The sequence below is a fragment of the Triticum aestivum genome, chromosome 5B, assembly GCF_018294505.1.
Source record: "Triticum aestivum cultivar Chinese Spring chromosome 5B, IWGSC CS RefSeq v2.1, whole genome shotgun sequence".
Classification (NCBI taxonomy): Eukaryota; Viridiplantae; Streptophyta; class Magnoliopsida; order Poales; family Poaceae; genus Triticum; species Triticum aestivum.
Genome location: NC_057807.1, coordinates 378,968,711 through 378,983,712, shown reverse-complemented (window position 1 = coordinate 378,983,712; position 15,002 = coordinate 378,968,711). Strand labels below are relative to the sequence as shown.

General features: G+C 47.9%; 2 protein-coding genes across 3 annotated transcripts; both read right to left on the bottom strand.

The window, feature by feature from the left end:
* Positions 1-350: 350 nt before the first annotated feature.
* Positions 351-1,999, bottom strand: LOC123116166 (uncharacterized). The gene is made up of 3 exons (XM_044537169.1): positions 1,433-1,999; positions 1,210-1,301; positions 351-876 (listed from the first exon to the last, which is right to left on the bottom strand). Exons 1-3 carry the CDS (start codon positions 1,788-1,790, stop codon positions 577-579), a joined length of 750 nt encoding a protein of 249 aa, XP_044393104.1. The 5' UTR covers positions 1,791-1,999; the 3' UTR covers positions 351-576.
* A 3,358-nt stretch (positions 2,000-5,357) lies between these two features.
* On the bottom strand, positions 5,358-9,208 carry LOC123111945 (F-box/FBD/LRR-repeat protein At1g13570). 2 transcript variants are annotated; one of them, XM_044532828.1, is made up of 4 exons: positions 8,331-9,208; positions 7,100-7,252; positions 6,722-6,998; positions 5,358-5,722 (listed from the first exon to the last, which is right to left on the bottom strand). In XM_044532828.1, exons 1-4 carry the CDS (start codon positions 9,138-9,140, stop codon positions 5,715-5,717), a joined length of 1,248 nt encoding a protein of 415 aa, XP_044388763.1. In that variant the 5' UTR covers positions 9,141-9,208; the 3' UTR covers positions 5,358-5,714. The 2 variants fall into 2 exon arrangements, with proteins under 2 accessions (XP_044388763.1, XP_044388762.1); XM_044532827.1 differs by lacking the exon at positions 5,358-5,722 and having other exon boundaries at positions 5,731-6,998.
* Positions 9,209-15,002: the final 5,794 nt, after the last annotated feature.

Here is a 15,002-nt window from a genome sequence, read left to right as displayed (position 1 = left end):
CCTTAGACGCACAGTTTGGGCCCCCCTACCCGAGATCTGCCGGTTTTGACATCGACGCCGGTCATCGAACCATGTCCCTCAAATAGACATCAAATCCGGACATCAGAGATGGTCCAAGCAGACCTCAAGGACAAAGCACATGGGTTGTGAGAACATGTGGTCCAACCGACAGTGGGCCAATCGGGTTTCCCCATGATGTCTGGACTCTCGTAAAGTCTCCCCAAATTTGCTTCCGATGTGGGGGGAAACGGACATGTGAACTGATCCATAAATGTTTAGAAGACCGTGTTGGTTGGCAAAAAAATGCCCAGACCCTTTACGAAAAAGCTTTGAGGTAAAGTTTTGGAGATGCCACAAATTTAGCTTTAATGGGTATTTTGTTCACAAAGGAGAGTGGGAGCAGAACCCACCAAGGCAGTACAGAGATACGATACTTCAGCTAGCAGCAATGCATGGTTCCAATCCATCACGTATATCCTTAGAAATGTATTCTTCAATCTCTCGATTCCCTCCTACTTTAACTGCTAGCAGCAGCACCAGCAGCAGCGACGACGGTTGAACCGATGGACTGAAGAACTAAGCGAGGAGCCAGAAGTCCCTGTGGCGCCTGCTGGAGACGAGGTACCCGCCGGAGTTCCGCCGGCGCACGCCCAGCGCCTCGCACGGCGCGTGCTCGATGCAGTACTCCACCAGGCCCCTCTGCCACCGCCTGCCGCACCGACGCTCCGCCGCCGGCCACAGGCCCAGGATCCACCGCGTCGTGGCCGCCCGCCGGCGCTGGCCGAGCACGAGCAGCGACGCGCCGTGCCGCCTCGCGGCGTCCACCACCGCCGGCGCGCGCTCCTCCGCCTCGGTCACGCACACCTCCACCTTCACCTGCATAAACGTTGATGATTCTTGTGTCATCATAGACCGATCAATCAATCATGGGCGCAAGGCGCAATGTTGATCCACTACTACCAATATATTATTGCGGAATTGTTGCTTTCTCGTCTTGGAAAGGGATGGAAGGTGCCAAAAGCAAATAAGTTCATTCCTACAGCCTACTGGTAGCTTAGCTCAATTATTGAGCACCTTTACGCGTTCGGCCGAAATTCGGCGCGAAATGCGCTAAATGGGTCGCTGCCTTTTAGAGTTTTAGTACTAGCTTCCAGTTTGCTACTCTCTTCCTTCTACTACTACTGTTGAAGTAAAGAATGGAGTATGTACCTCTGGCCTGGTCGACTCACACAGGCTCCTCATGGCATTAAGGTTTTCGTAGCATCTTGTCCCTGATATCTTCACGCAGGATGAATCATCCGCTGTATCAGTCATGTCAGAATTATTTTACGTCAATTTCAACAAACTCTCCCAACAGAAAATATAGTGCTAGTATGTACGTAATTGATTTTCGCACATGTACATCACTGGTTACCGCGGTACGGTCACTCACCATCTGCCGGGGCCGGCTTGACGACGGCGAGAAGGACGACGGCGTCATTGCTCCGTACGGTCTGCGACAGCGCCCACTCGAGCGCGCCCACCGCCTCCGCCCGCCCATCAGCGACCACCATCACCCGCCGCCCGCCGCCGTCCTTCTTGCCGCCCACGACGTCAACCATCGACGCGCCATTGCCGCCGCCGTAACAGCGTCCGTTTCCTGCTCCACTGTCACTCCTTACCTTGCTGGTCACCGAAGGCGGCAGCTTGGAGGACAACGAGGAGGGGGAGCAGTAGCTCAGGCGCTGCACTCGCTTCCTGACCCGCGTCGCCGCCCGGCCGCGGCACAACGCCGGCAGCCTCCGCCCCATTAGTAAATCCGGTGCTCAGCTAACTCCAAAGAATGTGGCCTGCGGGACAAGGAAAAGCTGTGGAGATACAGGGAGGGCTAAGATTAGTGCGCGTACGGGGATGCTTATATATACGCATGCGTATCGCCAATCGCTACGAAACTGGCGGCGAACTTGCGAGACGTGCAGCGCATCAAGGGGTGGGGCGTGCACTTGTTTGGTCGACTTCGCCTGCGCGCAGCCTGCGGTAGAGATGATAATATCTTGGGTGTCTTATGATTCACGTTGTACGTATAGATGCTCTAATATGATTGGTACTAGAAACTACTGGTCATCAACGTATGGGAGACAGCTGCATGGACTTTCTCTTCCAGAAGACACATTTGTATTTAAACATTTTCCTTTTTGGGCGGTAGCTTTAAGAAGTTGCAAACATATGTTGTATACAAAATGTTCATGTTAAGTTTTTAAAAAAATCCCTAAAAAGGTTTTAAAGAAATATATTTCAGGTTTGATATTTGACCAGACGCCTAACATTTTCCGTTGCCTTAGTCAATTATGTGGATAACAAGGCGAGGACGTGACGAGTTGTGTCATCCCTGCCGATGCCAAGCCAGGACCTCGCCGGAGACTGGGATTGACATGGCTGGTCGTGGTGTCACTGACCCAGATGAGGCCTAGGGTTTGTAGGTGCAAGCGAGAGGCCTATTCATTTTGAGTGCCGCTCGGATTAGACAACCACCGAGCTCTACATGGGACACCGTGGACTCCCCCGGCATCACTAGTGAGGGGATGACGCGGCTCACTGCTAGAAGACCAGCAAGGGGTTCGGTGGGGGTTTGGGGGGATGGGAGTGGCACAGGGGCTGCAGATCTGCTGGAGGACGAAGAAGGCTACGAGTCGTTGGATGCATATCGTAAGGTGCACACAAGAGTAACAAGGGAAAAAATGAATATTCAAATCTGAACACAGGCTCATCTGCTCCCGTTGAACAGCAATTCAGAAACAAATACTCCATGCCAAATTCATCGTGTTTGAACATATGAGTAGCTCTCAGCAAAAAAAAATCTAATTGTGCAGTTTGTCGTATGGCTGGCCATAATGCTAAGAGCATCTCCAGCCGTTTGGCCCCCCGGCACCCGGCAAAGGGCTTTGCGCGTTTGCGCCGGCGGTTTTTCCGGCCTGGGGGGAATCAAGTTACCAGCCACGGCCCCAGGTTTCGGCCCCCAAACGACAAAATTTCAAAATTCTTTTTCCCGCTACCAAAAAAGACACAAGTTCGGCGATCATCATGCCACATGTCGACGATCGAACATAGCCAAAGTCCCGCGATCAAAAGGGTAGGAACCATAGCCATGGAACTCAAACGGCAGGCTTCTCTACCGTAGGGCTGGGAGAGGCCGACGTCGGCGTTGTGGGCACAGCTGTAGTGCTCGGTGTTGGCGTGGGTGTGGGCATAGTGGCAGTGGTCGCCGTCGGTCCCGGCATCTGGTTCAAGATGAGATCACGCTCCGCCGGGTACCACACCTTCACATGCTGGTACATCGTCGCCATGTCTGCTCCCATCAGGAACGTCAGGTCCGTGTTCCTCTTCTTCGCGACGATGTTGGTCCTGAGAAGGTCGAGCTTGACGTCCTGCTTCGTCATCAACGCCGACCACCTCGCCTCAGATTTCTCCTCCCTCTTGGCGGCGTGGCTCTTCGCGTCGGCGATGCACTGTTCGATCGACGATTGCAGCAGTTCAGCAACGGGTGTCGCGTCCCTCACCGCCTTAGCTCTTTTGTTGCCATCAGGACGCCCTTCTGCTGCAGCTGAGGCAGCCGCGTCGGGGTTGTAGACACTGTTCTTAGTCTTGATGAGAGCAAGTCGGCACTCTGTCCATTTCTCGCACGACTCGATCCCGGTGAACACATGAAGGAACTTGAACTCCTGGTCGTTGTTGTCCTCGCGAAACATGTCGAACATTCAAACCATCTGCACAGACGAAGAACAAGTGTCGGCGAAGCACACGTTGAAGAGCTGGGCCGGCGAGCGATGGACATACCTGACGTTTGACATTGACCTCCTCCTGAATCCCATGTCACTTCTTGCAAGCCTACTGGATGGTCGCCCAATGGTTGGCCATGGCCTTCTCGTTGCGATCCACGTGGATGCTAGCGAAATCGGGGTCGACCAACTTGCGCTCGTCGAACGTTGTCTTGACCCTTCTCCAGTAGATGTCGGCGTTCTGATACGCGCCGGTGATCGAGTCGATGCTGACAGTCTTCCATGCTTCGGCGAGGCATTCGTCTTCCTTTGGCGTCCATTTGACGCGAGGCTCGCATGGCCTGGCGGTGGACGACCGCTTCTTCTTTCTCGCTTTGGCCGCTGGCTCCGCCGGTTCTTCCTCTTCCACCTCCTCCTCGGCATCGTCGTACATGTCGATGGCGGTGTCCAGCGTTTCGTCTTGCGTGTGGAACTCAAGGCACGAAGCGGCGACGACTGAGTTGTTTGTGATGATCTCGTCCATGTCGGCGTCGGTGCTGCTGAATTGTGGCACCGAGCCAGGCGCAAAGGGTAGGGGTCCACGACACAGAGTCGGCGCAGGCGAGTTTGAGTACGTCGGTGGCAAGTAGCCATACTGGGTGTTGAGGCCAGCGGTGAACGCGGGGAAGGGCGTGCGCTGGTCGGGGTTGAAGACTGAGGGGGCGCAGCGCAGAGCCATGCGGGAAGGTGATGTTGGCGTTGAAGCCGCCAAGCGTGTCACCGTCGACGTAGTCCGGCGAGGGCGTGTACTCCCACCCTGGCAACGAGAAGTTGGCCGGCGACGCGACGCTCTGCTGGCTACCCCATGCGCCTTGTGGGTACTGGCCAGCCTGTTGAGGCAGAAGGAGCTGGCGCTCATTCGCCATGCCCGGGTGAGACGTCTCTCCTGCTCCGCCGCCGCGTCCCTGGCCTTCTTCATGTCAGCATGTTCCGTCAATCAGTGGTGACCGCCGCCGGGCGATCAACGTCGGCCTTCCACTGGGCGTTCGTCAAACCCGGGGGCCTTGGCATCGGCGCCCTCGTCCTCCTCTGCTTTGGCTGGGTGGAATCGGTGGCTAGGCGAGGGGGCACATACTTCTTGGGCGGAATGGCAGGCAGATCCGTGGAGAATGTGGGAGCTGCGAGGGAGAAGGGGTCGGTAGGGAGGGTCGATAGGGGGAAAATGGAGGGATATGGGGGGAAACGGCGGGAAAATCGAGCGTTGTCGCCGACAAAACGGTTCCACGCGCCTTTTCGCTTCAGCCAGTGGCCCTAGGCTCCCCCCGGTGCGTTGAGTTCCGCATGGGTTCACCGGTTGTAATTTCGACACAAACCGGCGAAAAACGACAATATAAGGGCACGGCTGGACGATTTTTCCGCTCCAGCGATAAAATGGACGCCTGGGGGGCTGGAGATGCTGTAACCCTCCGGCAACCACCATCTACGCGTATGACACGCACGATTCCTAGAAATCAATGATGGATAGGCGGCTTAAAACCTGATCCGTATCTGTGAGTGTACTATCTACAAATCAACGATTCAGCTGAGCGTAGGTCAACACTGACTATGCTATTCTAGCACACGTACTCAATCAATTAATTGCCACTCGCAAAGTCGCTATGGTGCCGACGAGACATGAGAGCCAACCTCCATGGATCAGCTCATGCTGGGGATTGTTCAATTCCCTGAAGCTACGGTTGGTGCACCTGCCGCTCGTCATTTCATTTGTGCCCCTGGGAACAATTGTTTCCCTTTCATACAAACATTAGCTACATTTACAAGGAACATTAGCTACCTCCCCGCAAATCCGGAATGCTGGTAACTGAACGTGACCCGATATTTCTGTTCTGTTCAAGTGACCTGAATGATGGAGATGAAAATGACAACATCTTAAGCAGGCGAGCAACATGAATGTCGTCTGCACATGCCCAGAAATGCACCCTATTTGCCTGCAAAAGGAGAGCAAACGGTCACTTTGTGGCCTTATCCAAATAATTACAAGATGTAAAGCATATGCTATCGAATACAAAGCATCACTGCAAGACCACGAACTATATTAGAAACAATAATAATAACAATGTAGCAGCATGAGCAAACAACTGTGAGTAACACATTTTGTGAAGCATGAAGCATGAAGCTTTAACACTCAATCTGAACTTTAGCCAACAAGATGTTGGATCACCACCAAGTTTTCTTTATTTTTTATATGCAATACATCCACATGACTTCAAAACAATGCTTTCACTGTCTATCCATGTGTCTTGTATTCAAAATGCATGTCAAGGCACAAAAACATCACCCCAGCATAAAAGAGAGGCACAGAGACATCTAGTCCACTGTGGTCTCATGTCATTAACAATTCCAGTTCTCTTGTAAAGAAAAAAAAAGGGGCATGATCTGCAAAGAAAACCTTGGACAGATTATCCAGAAATAACTACAAGTAACATGTATTTTCCCTTGTTCATATCCCTTCAACTTTCAACCACAATCCTCACACTACTATCCTCATTACCCTGATCTTGTAATCTCTCCCTCCCTCCTAAGTATCAATACCATCCTCTTAGGTATAGAAAAGGGTAGTACTCCCTCCAATCCAAAATAAGTGTCGTTGTTTTTGTTAAAATTTGAACTCAAACCACGGCACTTATTTCGGATCAGAGGGAGTAGCATCTAATGTAAAGTGCCACGAGGGCTAACTGAAATATGAATTTAGGCCCTGATTGGATTGGCCTTTCACAGCGCCATACCCCTGTAAAATATACAGACCTCCATCGGTCGTTTTTCTTTCCAGTTGAAAATCAAGTGTGGCCGGTATTATACACATGTAAAATAAATACAGGTGTATAAAAATACACCAATGCCAAGCGGGGCCTTACTGGTACTCCACAGATTATCCAATGATAATACATGGTACGCACATTTAATAGCTGAAGCTTAAGGCTCTTTACCATCGAAGAAGATTTGAGCATGGGGTGAAGCTCTTCTATATGTTATCAGTTCGCGCAGTGCATCCTCACTAGACTTTAAGCTTCCATAACCAAGATTAATAGACATAGTGCGAAGAACTGTAGCTTTAGATAAAAGAAGCTGTATAAAACACATTTCATTTGATGAACAGAGAACACCCTTCAATCGCACAACTTGAAGGTTGGGACACATGCCGTCAGTCCATTGTGCATTCTGAAACTCCCCATCTGCTTCTTCCTCGTCCAAAAAACCCTCGATCTTGAAAAATAAACCAAACATATAAATCACACGAGCAGCATACGAACCTCCAAAACAACATATGTAGGATAAAGATACAAGGCAGTGTGTTTAGTTTGTACCACTATATCAAGTTCTTCAAGGTTAGGAGCATTCCTCAGTAAACAAAAGGTTGACAAAATGGTAGGCGTTTCCTCAAAGTGAGTCCAGAGGGTTAAACTCTTTAAGTTGTCAAAGGTGCAAGGAAGTGTTTCCAGGATATGACCCTCTGTGAACTGTACAAAAAAAATGTTAAGATACAAAACTTAATGCAAATGCAAATGATAACTATTCCACCATTGATATTATTTACATTGCTAAGGCGGATTCCTCTTGTAATGCTAAAATTGCAAGAACATTTTGAACACATTAGAAGCACTGAGTATCTCTGTTTAGAACAAAAGAATACACACCCCTACGGAAAATGAGCAGGCTACAGATGTTAGAAATGCTACAGTGCCTTAATAATCTGAACGTCACTATTTGATTAGAATATTATTCGGATCGCCACTTAACACGAACACCAACACAATAGAGAGTTTATTTTTACTCATCTCCTTGCGCGGAGCAGAGAAAGCATTTAAAACTATTACAAATGCTTGCTGGAAAAGGCATTTCATACATAACGTTACAGTATATTCTGAATGTAAGTGCACAGTTCTAGAAACAGTGGGAAACAGTTCCACATAAGCCAGTTTAATCCCAACTCTACAGGCTCCCTAACCCTAAGAAGTGTAAAACACCACCCAGTACCCAGATTTACATATTCAACTTCTGGTGCCTGATGTTATATAAAGTTTATTTTTTACATTTATTTCTGTGTGGACCAAAGTAAACATTTGAAACGATTACAAATATTCCCAGAGAAGGCATTTCGTACATAACATTAATGTATTACTCCCTCCGTTCCTAAATGTAAGTCTTTTTAGATATTTCAAATAGAGTGCAACATACGGATGTATGTAGACATATTTTAGAGTATAGATACACTCATTTTGCTCCGTATGTAGTCACTTGTTGGAATATTTAAAAAGACTTATATTTGGGAACGGAGGGAGTATATTATAAATAAGTGCACAGTTCTTGAATAAATGAATCGGAAGGGGAACACAATTACACATAAGCCAGATTCATCCCAACTCCACAGGATCCCTGTCGCCCTTCGAAGCGTGAAACAACTTACGAGGCACCAACCCAGGACCCAGATTTACAGATTATACTCCCTATTGCCTAGTATCTATCAGCTCGATTAGTTATCTATTTCGAGTGACAGCAATTACCGACGATCGATACAAGAGGTAGAAAGAAAAGTACCGGTGGGTAGCACTTATTTAGAACGAGCTTCCGAACTTGAGCAAGCCCAGCAAGGAGTCCTCCGAAATCACTAAAGTTCTCACAGCTTTGCAAATTGATGGTGGCTTCGTGGAGATTTGGTAGCTCGGCGACTTGCCAGCCATGATTGTCTTTGGAAACTATAGTTAGCCTCCGGAGATTGGCCCCCCAAATCACCCAACCAGGGAAAGCCTCGCTGTATGTATCCACATAGATAAGACTCAGGGTGTCAAGCAAGGGTGACGCTTTGATAATTGCCTCCAGTTGGATCTGCCCGTTCGGAGGGAATGTGACGCCCGAGAGTTCGAGCTGCTTGAGCACGGGGAAGCCAGTGAATTCCACGGGGAGAGGAGGTATCAAGCACAAGTGCAGCTTCAGGCACACGAGACTCGTGCATAAGAAGACAGAAGAGTGAAGGGCGAAGGCTGGGGCTGGGCCCTTGAGGTCGATGGACTTGACGCCGCGGTTGCGGACGGCGATGAGCCAGTCGTCGACGCGGCGGGCGGAGTGCGTGTCGAGAGAGTGGATGGAGAAATTCGAGATGTTGCCGGGGTAGCGAAGGAGAACGCTGTCGACGGCCACCGCGGGTATGCCACCCCTGCCGATGCGGGAGAGGGAGAGGCAGGGGAGGTCCACCCAACGGCGGCGCCAGGCGCGAGAGAGCGCGGAGGTGCGGACGGCGTCGCGGAGGTCGAGGCGGGTGAGGATGCTGTCGAGCAGGAGCGGCGGCAGGGAGGTCAGCAGGTCCGCCGCCGGCTCGCTCGACCGCGCGCGGCGGCGCGAGGGCGCCATGTCAGTGTTGGGCTCTAGGGTTACGGTTTCCCCTCACACTTCACAGGATGGGGGAGAATATCAGCACTTTCGGGCGTAGTTTAAAAAACTGAACCGATAATATAAGGCCGTCGATTCAGGTTTTTACCAGTCGGACCGCTGGGGAACCCATTGATTGTCAGTTTTTTATAAGCAATAAAATAATTGACGCGTTTGATTCGAGCAGAGGTAACGTATTTAGTATTGTAATCAGAATATATTGTATTATATTAGAGAGAAGCGAATACATGATGTGTTTGGTTCACGCAAGGGAAGAGGAAACAATGGCACCGCCGCCGCCCGCCGGCCTTGTAGAAGATGCCCGAGGGACGGCTGTAGGGATGGCTTGTGATGAGAAACGAGATCACCGACTGCTCACAGCGGCGCTACTGCTCACGTCGGTGAAGGGAGACCGGCGACGTTGCTCATGACGATGGCGACGAAGGGACATTGGCAACATTGCTGCTCACGGAGGCGGCGAATTGGTACGGTGGCGCTGGTGCTCATGGCGGGGGGGGGGGGGGGTCGACGGCGGTGCTGCTCATGGTGGAGGGAGATCATGGGCGCTACTGCCTGGTCCCCGTGGTGAAGAAAACAATCCGGAAGAGTGGTAGTGTTATTTCACACCGGATTGTACCGGGTGTTTTCAGTTTACTAAAGAATGGTTTGCGATTACACGGTATTTGAAACCAATCGAATCCAAACAAACGCCCATAACACAATCGTGAGCCGGTGTAACCGAGAGACAGTGAAGAAGTCGCGAACCAAATGCGTCAAATATAGATTATCAATAAATGCATCAATCAATGGATAAAAATGTTTAATCGGAGATGATTGTCGGGCATCCTGGTCCTCATGCTCGGCTACTCCTAGTCCGGACTCTGGAATGAAGGGAAGCAACCGGAGTGAAGACTAGTCGACTTAACTGGAGCGGAGCGAGATTGAAGTTGATGGACCAAGCCGACTAGGCGGCGGTGTCCCCTCTCCTAGTCCTCAACAGAGATGGCTCAGGACGGTGATGACTAATGATTACCACCGAAGCTTGCATAATTTTGAGGACCGGATAAATCCATATGAAGACTTTCCAGAGGCCTTGTTGTGATCATAACAGTCTTTGACGAATGATGCTTCTTGGCTAATTTACCAGCCTCACATGCAGCACAAAGAAGATCCTTGTCGAATTTTACATCAGGAATTCCACGGAGATGATTTTTCTTCACCGATCTGCAAATTTCTCATACCTGCATGACCAAGTCTACGGTGCCACAGCCATCCTTCGGTTGCTTTTGCAAGCAAGCAAGTTTGGACCGAGGGACTCTTAGAGAAATCCAAAATATATAGATCGCCCTTTCTAATTCCCTCGAAGATGAAGGAATTATCAGAGGCCATGAAGATAATGCATTTGGATATGGAAAACATAAATAGCATGCCTAGATCACATAGCTTGCCAACTGACATGAGATTGAATCTAAGTGACTGAACAAGTAAAACATCATCAATGGACTTATCCTTGGATATGGTAATTTTACCTAGCCCAATTACCTTTCCTTTGTTGTTGTCGCCAAAAGTGATATACTTCAGAGGAGAAGCAGTTAAGTTGGGGTCGACAAATAACGACTTGTCTCCGGTCATATGACTAGTGCATCCACTATCCATTATCCATTCTGTACACCCGGAGACATAGTCATGCAGAAGAATTAGGCTTTCTTAACCAACCACATCTTTGCAGGTGGCTTCAAAACAGTTGAGCGAGCAGGATATGATTTCTTTCGATAAGAATAATTGTTGCTCGACGAGGTATGAGCATAATTGAAAGAATAAGCATTGAAAAGTAACGAGCATTTTGCGCCTACATGGTTAGTAATGTGGTTATAGGTAATGCTTCAATAACTTTCTTAGGCACCCATATAGCTTTCTTTGGGGGTCCATTCCTGTTGTTTGGCCCAGCATAGCAAGCAACAGCCTCACCGTGTTGATTTCTAAACAACTTATAGTTGTCTAGAGAATCATCAACAGGATATTCATGGATGGGAGAGTTGTATCCCGAGAGTAATGTTGATGTCTACTACATAACTTTATTCTTGTAGACACGTGTTGGGCCTCCAAGCGCAAAGTTTTGTAGGACAGTAGCAATTTTCCCTCAAGTGGATGACCTAAGGTTTATCAATTCGTGAGAGGTGTAGGATGAAGATGGTCTCTCTCAAATGACCCTGCAACCAAATATAAGAAATCTCTTGTGTCCCCAACACATCCAATACAATGGCAAACTGTATAGGTGCACTAGTTCGGCTAAGAGATGGTGATAAAAGTGTAATATTGATGGTAGAAATATATTTTTATAATCTGAATAAATAAAAATAGCAAGGTAGAAAATAGTAAACGGGCACAAAAACGGTATTGCAATGATGGAAAATGAGGCTTAGGGTGCATACTTTCACTAGTGCAATCTCTCAACAATGCTAACATAGTTGGATCATATACCCATCCCTCAAAGTGCGATGAAAAATCACTCCAAAGTTCCTATCTAGCGGAGAACATAAAACGGAATTGTTTGTAGGGTACGAAACCACCTCAAAGCTATTCTTTCCATTCGATCTATTCAAGAGTTCGTACTAAAATAACACAAAGCTATTCTTTATGTTAGATCTATCCTAGAGTTCGTACTAAAATAACACCAAAGCAAATTCAAATTTATAATGTTCAATCCAACACAAAGAACTTCAAAGAGTGCCCAAGATTTCTACCGGAGAGACAAAGACAAAAACGTGCATCAACCCCTATGCATAGATTACCCCAATGTCACCTCGGGAATCTGCGAGTTGAGTGCCAAAACATATATCAAGTGAATCAATACGATACCCCATTGTCACCACGAGTATTCAATTGCAAGACATATATCAAGTGTTCTCAAATCCATAAAAGTATTGAATCCGATAACAACGAAATCTCAAAGGAGAAAACTCAATTCATCACAACAAGATAGAGAGGGGAAAACATCATATGATCCGACTATATTAACAAAGCCCGCGATACGTCAAGATCGTGACATCTCAAGAACACGAGAAAGAGAGAGAGAGAGAGAGAGATTAAACACATAGCTACTGGTACAAACCCTCAGCCCCGAGGGTGGACTACTCCCTCCTCATCGTGGTGGCTACCGGGATGAAGAAGATGGCCACCGGTGATGATTCCCCCCTCCGGCAGGGTGCCGAAACGGGGTCTAGATTGGATCTCGTGGATACAGAGGCCTTGCGGCGGCGGAACTTCTGATCTAGGGCTACCCCAAAGGGTTTTGGAATATTTGGGATTTTATAGGGTAAAGAAGCGGCTCGGGGGGGCACCCGAGGTGGGCAGCACCCACCAGGGCGCGCCTGGCCTCCTAGCGCGCCCTGGTGGGTGTTTCTCCCCTCGAGCAACCCCCCAGGTGCTTCCTTGGCCCGCTGGCTTTCTTTTTTCCCAAAAAATATCCTCCAGGAGTTTCGTTGCATTTGGACTCCGTTTGATATTGATTTCCTGCGATGTAAAAAACAAGCAAAAACCGGCAATTGGCATTGGGCACTGGATCAATAGGTTAGTCCCAAAAAATGATATAAAGTTTCTATAAAATGATTGTAAAACATACAAGAATGATAACATAATGGCATGAATACTTCCTAAATTATAGATACGTTGGAGACGTATCAAATGCTGGATCGAGCGTTTTGCTCTTTGCAGGAACCCACACAGTTTGAGGGTATCAATGAGGTTCCCATTAGGTGCCATTCTCATTCAGTTTCCTTTCAAAATTGATGCCTTCTTTCCTAGGATTTTTGTGAAGAGTGCATTTCTTCAAAACACCACAAAGGGTTTGATGCCCCTTGAGAGATTTGAACATTCCAGTCTGAAGAAGATCCTTCAACCTAGCATTTTCATCAGAAACAAAACCATTTTCCTCGGCCGAGGGGTTAGCATTCGCAGATGATTCAACATTTGATTCAACATTGATTCGTTCAAGGCATTTTAAACATGGTGGCTCAAACACTTCAGGTTTCTCTTTAAGTTGTTGGGTGAGAAGAGAATTTTCTCTGATCAAATCCTCATGAGCCTCTCTCAGTGCCTCAAGTTCCTGTTTCCTTTTCAGGTAATCATAGGTCAATCTTTCGTGGTCTTCCGAGAGAAAATAATGACAATTTGTCAGTTCATCCATCTGTGACTTTAGAGTGGAATACTCTTCGGTCAGCGACAAATTTTTCTCTATCTCCTCAACCAACAACCCTTCAGATTTCTTGAGGGTTTTCTCAATTTTCTCAAGTGAGTTTTGTTGAATATTAGCAATTTTGATCAACTTAGCATGGTCATCCTCATCAGAAGAATATTGATCGCTAGAGTGAATCTTGTGATTTTTGGAGGCTACCTTTTCCTTTGAGGCTTTGGCCATGAAGCAGTAGGCAGGAGATTGCTTGACGGATTCTCGAAGAACTTTGTTGCAGGAGAGGAGGCACATGCTATGTCAGCCATACCGGAGTCAGAATCCTCATCGGATTCTTCTTCTTCTTCGGATTCTGACGATTCTTCTTCATCAGAATCCATTTCGTTGTCGATGTATGCCTTGGCCTTGCGAGAGTTATTCTTGTGGTTGGAGGAGGACTTGGAAGGGTTCCTTGATGATGATTGATAACCCACAAGTATAGGGGATCGCAACAGTTTTTGAGGGTAGAATATTCAACCCAAATTTATTGATTCGACACAAGGGGAGCCAAAGAATATTCTCAAGTATTAGCAGCTGAGTTGTCAATTCAACCACACCTGAAAGACTTAGTATCTGCAGCAAAGTAGTATGGAAGTAACGGTAACAGTGGCAAAAGTAACAGTAGCAGTTTTGTAGCAATCGTAACAGTGGCAATGGAGAAGTAACTAAGCAAAGATCAATATGAAATGAGCTCGCAGGCAATGGATCAATGATGGATAATTATGTCGGATGCAATTCATCATGCAATAGTTATAATATAGGGTAACACTGAACTAGCTCTAGTTCATCAATGTAATGTAGGCATGTATTCTAAATATAGTCATACGTGCTTATGGAAAAGAACTTGCATGACATCTTTTGTCCTACCCTCCCATGGCAGCGGGGTCCTATTGGAAACTAAGGGATATTAAGGCCTCTTTTAATAGAGTACCGGACCAAAGCATTAGCACTTAGTGAATACACGAACTCCTCAAACTACAGTCATCACCAAGAAGTGTCCCAACTATTGTCACTCCGGGGTTTGCCAGATCATAACACGTAGTAGGTGACTATAACTTGCAAGATAGGATAAAGAACTCACATATATTCATGAAAACATAATAGGTTCAGATCTGAAATCATGGCACTCGGGCCCTAGTGACAAGCATTAAGCATGTCAAAGTCATAGCAACATCAATCTTAGAACATAATGGATACTAGGGATCAAACCCTAACAAAACTAACTCGATTACATGATAAATCTCATCCAACCCATCACCGTCCAACAAGCCTACGATGGGATTACTCACGCACGACGGTGATCATCATGAAATTGGTGATGGAGGATGGTTGATGACGACGATGGTGACGGATTCCCCTCTCCGGAGCCCCGAACGGACTCCAGATCAACCCTCCCAAGGAAGATTAGGGCTTGGCGGCGGCTCCATATCGTAAAACGCGATGAATCCTTCTCTTCTATTTTTTTCTCCCCGTACGTGAATATATGGAGTTGGAGTTGAGGTCGGTGGAGGTCGAGGGGACCCACGATGCAGGGGGCGCACCCCAGGGGGGTGGGCACGCCCTGCACCCTCGCGGACAGGGTGTCGGTCCCCCTCTGTTGATTCTTTCACCAATAT

Coding starts and splice junctions, on each gene's coding strand:
- LOC123116166 (XM_044537169.1), bottom strand. CDS start 1,790: ATGGGGCGGAGGCTGCCGGCGTTGTGCCGCGGCCGGGCGGCGACGCGG. Junction 1,302..1,432: donor CAAGCCGGCCCCGGCAGATG/GTGAGTGACCGT, acceptor TGACTGATACAG/CGGATGATTCATCCTGCGTG. Junction 877..1,209: donor GTGAGTCGACCAGGCCAGAG/GTACATACTCCA, acceptor ACGTTTATGCAG/GTGAAGGTGGAGGTGTGCGT.
- LOC123111945 (XM_044532827.1), bottom strand. CDS start 9,140: ATGGCGCCCTCGCGCCGCCGCGCGCGGTCGAGCGAGCCGGCGGCGGAC. Junction 7,253..8,330: donor TAAATAAGTGCTACCCACCG/GTACTTTTCTTT, acceptor TTTTTTGTACAG/TTCACAGAGGGTCATATCCT. Junction 6,999..7,099: donor TTGAAGAACTTGATATAGTG/GTACAAACTAAA, acceptor TTATTTTTCAAG/ATCGAGGGTTTTTTGGACGA.